Source organism: Eimeria tenella, genomic scaffold (genome assembly GCF_000499545.2).
Source record: "Eimeria tenella Houghton genomic scaffold, Eth_scaff4347, whole genome shotgun sequence".
NCBI classification, from domain to species: Eukaryota; Apicomplexa; class Conoidasida; order Eucoccidiorida; family Eimeriidae; genus Eimeria; species Eimeria tenella.
In genome coordinates this window covers 1-1812 of record NW_013545269.1, presented here as the reverse complement: position 1 = coordinate 1812, position 1812 = coordinate 1, and the positions used below count along the sequence as shown (strand labels likewise).

General features: G+C 57.2%; 1 protein-coding gene across 1 annotated transcript; it reads left to right on the top strand.

Annotated features, from left to right (window-relative positions):
- Window positions 1–997: 997 nt before the first annotated feature.
- Window positions 998–1710, top strand: ETH_00039795 (uncharacterized protein; the record flags this gene model as incomplete). The annotated part of the gene is made up of 3 exons (XM_013380036.1): window positions 998–1074; window positions 1287–1403; window positions 1600–1710. Coding segments are annotated over 3 exons (305 nt in total), but the record flags the coding sequence as incomplete, so codon positions are not given.
- Between the last annotated feature and the right edge of the window lie 102 nt (window positions 1711–1812).

Genomic DNA, 1812 nt, shown 5'->3' with positions numbered 1-1812 from the left:
GGCGGGCCCTGCAGCAGCAGCAGCAGCAGCAGCAGCAGAATCGCGGAAGCGGAAAGCTGCAGATACACCTGAAGTCTCCGAACTTGTGATGCAGTTTTATAACCAAAAAGAAGAACCCGTTGGCTGCCAGTTTTCAGTGCCCCTTGCGTGCGTCCCAAACCCTAAACCCTAAACCCTAAACCCTAAACCCTAAGCGCCAAACCCTAGGCGCGGGCTGTCTTCTGCAGTGTGAGGTGGCTGGCGGCAGGGGGGAGCCCGAGAGGGCTGGGGCTCACCAGACCGGGCTAAACCCTAAACCCCAAACCCTAAACCCTAAACCCTAGAGGGCTGCTGCTGCTGCTGCTGCTGCTGCACTGCTGCTCGCAGCATCACCAAGTCGCAGCTGGAGCAGCTGCTGCTGCAGGTGCTGCGGGAAGCAGCAGCAAATGATGAAGAGGCTTTGTCTGCGCTGGAGGGGCGGCGCTTCTCGCTGTCCCTCAGCAGCAGCAGCAGCAGCAGCTGCAGCAGCAGCAGCAGCAGCACGGAAATAAAGGAAACCCTAGGAGCTGCTTTTGCTGCTTCTGGAGCCAAAGGAGCAGAACAAATTTTTAAAATCAATTTTAGACCTCTCGCGTCTTTTAGGGTTTCTCCCGTCACGCGCTGCTCCTCAGCCCTCCCAGGCAAACCCTAAACCCTAAACCCTAAGCCCTAAACCCTAAGTCCTCTGTAGGTCTGGGGCGCCGTGGCCAAACCCCACTCCCTCTAAACCCTAAACCCTAAACCCTGGGCAAAGCGCGCCAAGCCCAGGGCCTGCAGCAGAAACCCTAAACCCTAAACCCCAGGGGTCAAACCGTAGAGCCCATCCGTAAACCCTCAACCCTAAACCCTAAACCCTACAGAGCATCCCGCACAGGTAGGCCCTGCGAGTTAATTCTGCAGAGTCGCATATCTTTCTTCTTGTATTAGGGTTTAGGGTTTAGGGTTTAGCGGTTAGGGTTTAGGGTTTGGCGCTTTGCAGGCCATGAGGAAGCAATATTGGCGACGGCGTTCAGCCCTGAAGGCAGCAGACTGGCAACAGCAGGAGGGGATACCACGGTGATCTAAGGGTTTAGGGTTTAGGGTTTAGGGTTTGGGGTTTAGGGTTTAGGAAGTAGTAATAGGCGGCTATGCCACCGCAAGCGACCGGCCAAGAGGAGCGGAAGCACTGCTAAGCTGAAGGGTTTAGAGTTGAGGGTTTATCCGGGCCTCTAGGCTTTAGGGTTTAGGGTTTAGGGTTTAGGGTTTAGGGTTTAGGGTTTGGGGTTTAGGTTCGGCTGTGGGACCTCAACACGGAGACGCCCCTGAAAACCCTCAGAGCCCACAGCAATTGGGTGCTTTGTGTCTCTTGGGCTCCTCACGGCCAGCTGCTTGCTTCTGCCGGAATGGTTTGTCAAACCCTAAACCCTAAACCCTAAACCCTAAACCCTAGTTGTTAAGAGGAGGCCGGCCCAGCTGCGGCACTGCGCCGTCTTTCGCGCAGACGCGCCTCCCGCTTGCAAGCAAGAGGACTGTGCGTCTGGGCTTTAGGGTTTAGGGTTTAGGGTTTAGGGTTTAGGGTTTAGGGTTTGGGCTGCTGGGCAGGACGGCACAGTCTGCATCTGGGACCCTGACGGGGGGGCCCTCGCGGGGGCCCCCCTGAAGGGCCACAAGCAGCCAGTGACAAGTTTGGCGTGGCAGCCGCTGCACTTAGTTGCTGCTGAAGATGCAGCAGCAGCAGCAGCGGAAGCGGGAGCAGACGCAGCAGCAGCAGCAGCAGCAGCAGCAGCAGAAGCGGAGAAGGCGGCGCAGGCCAAC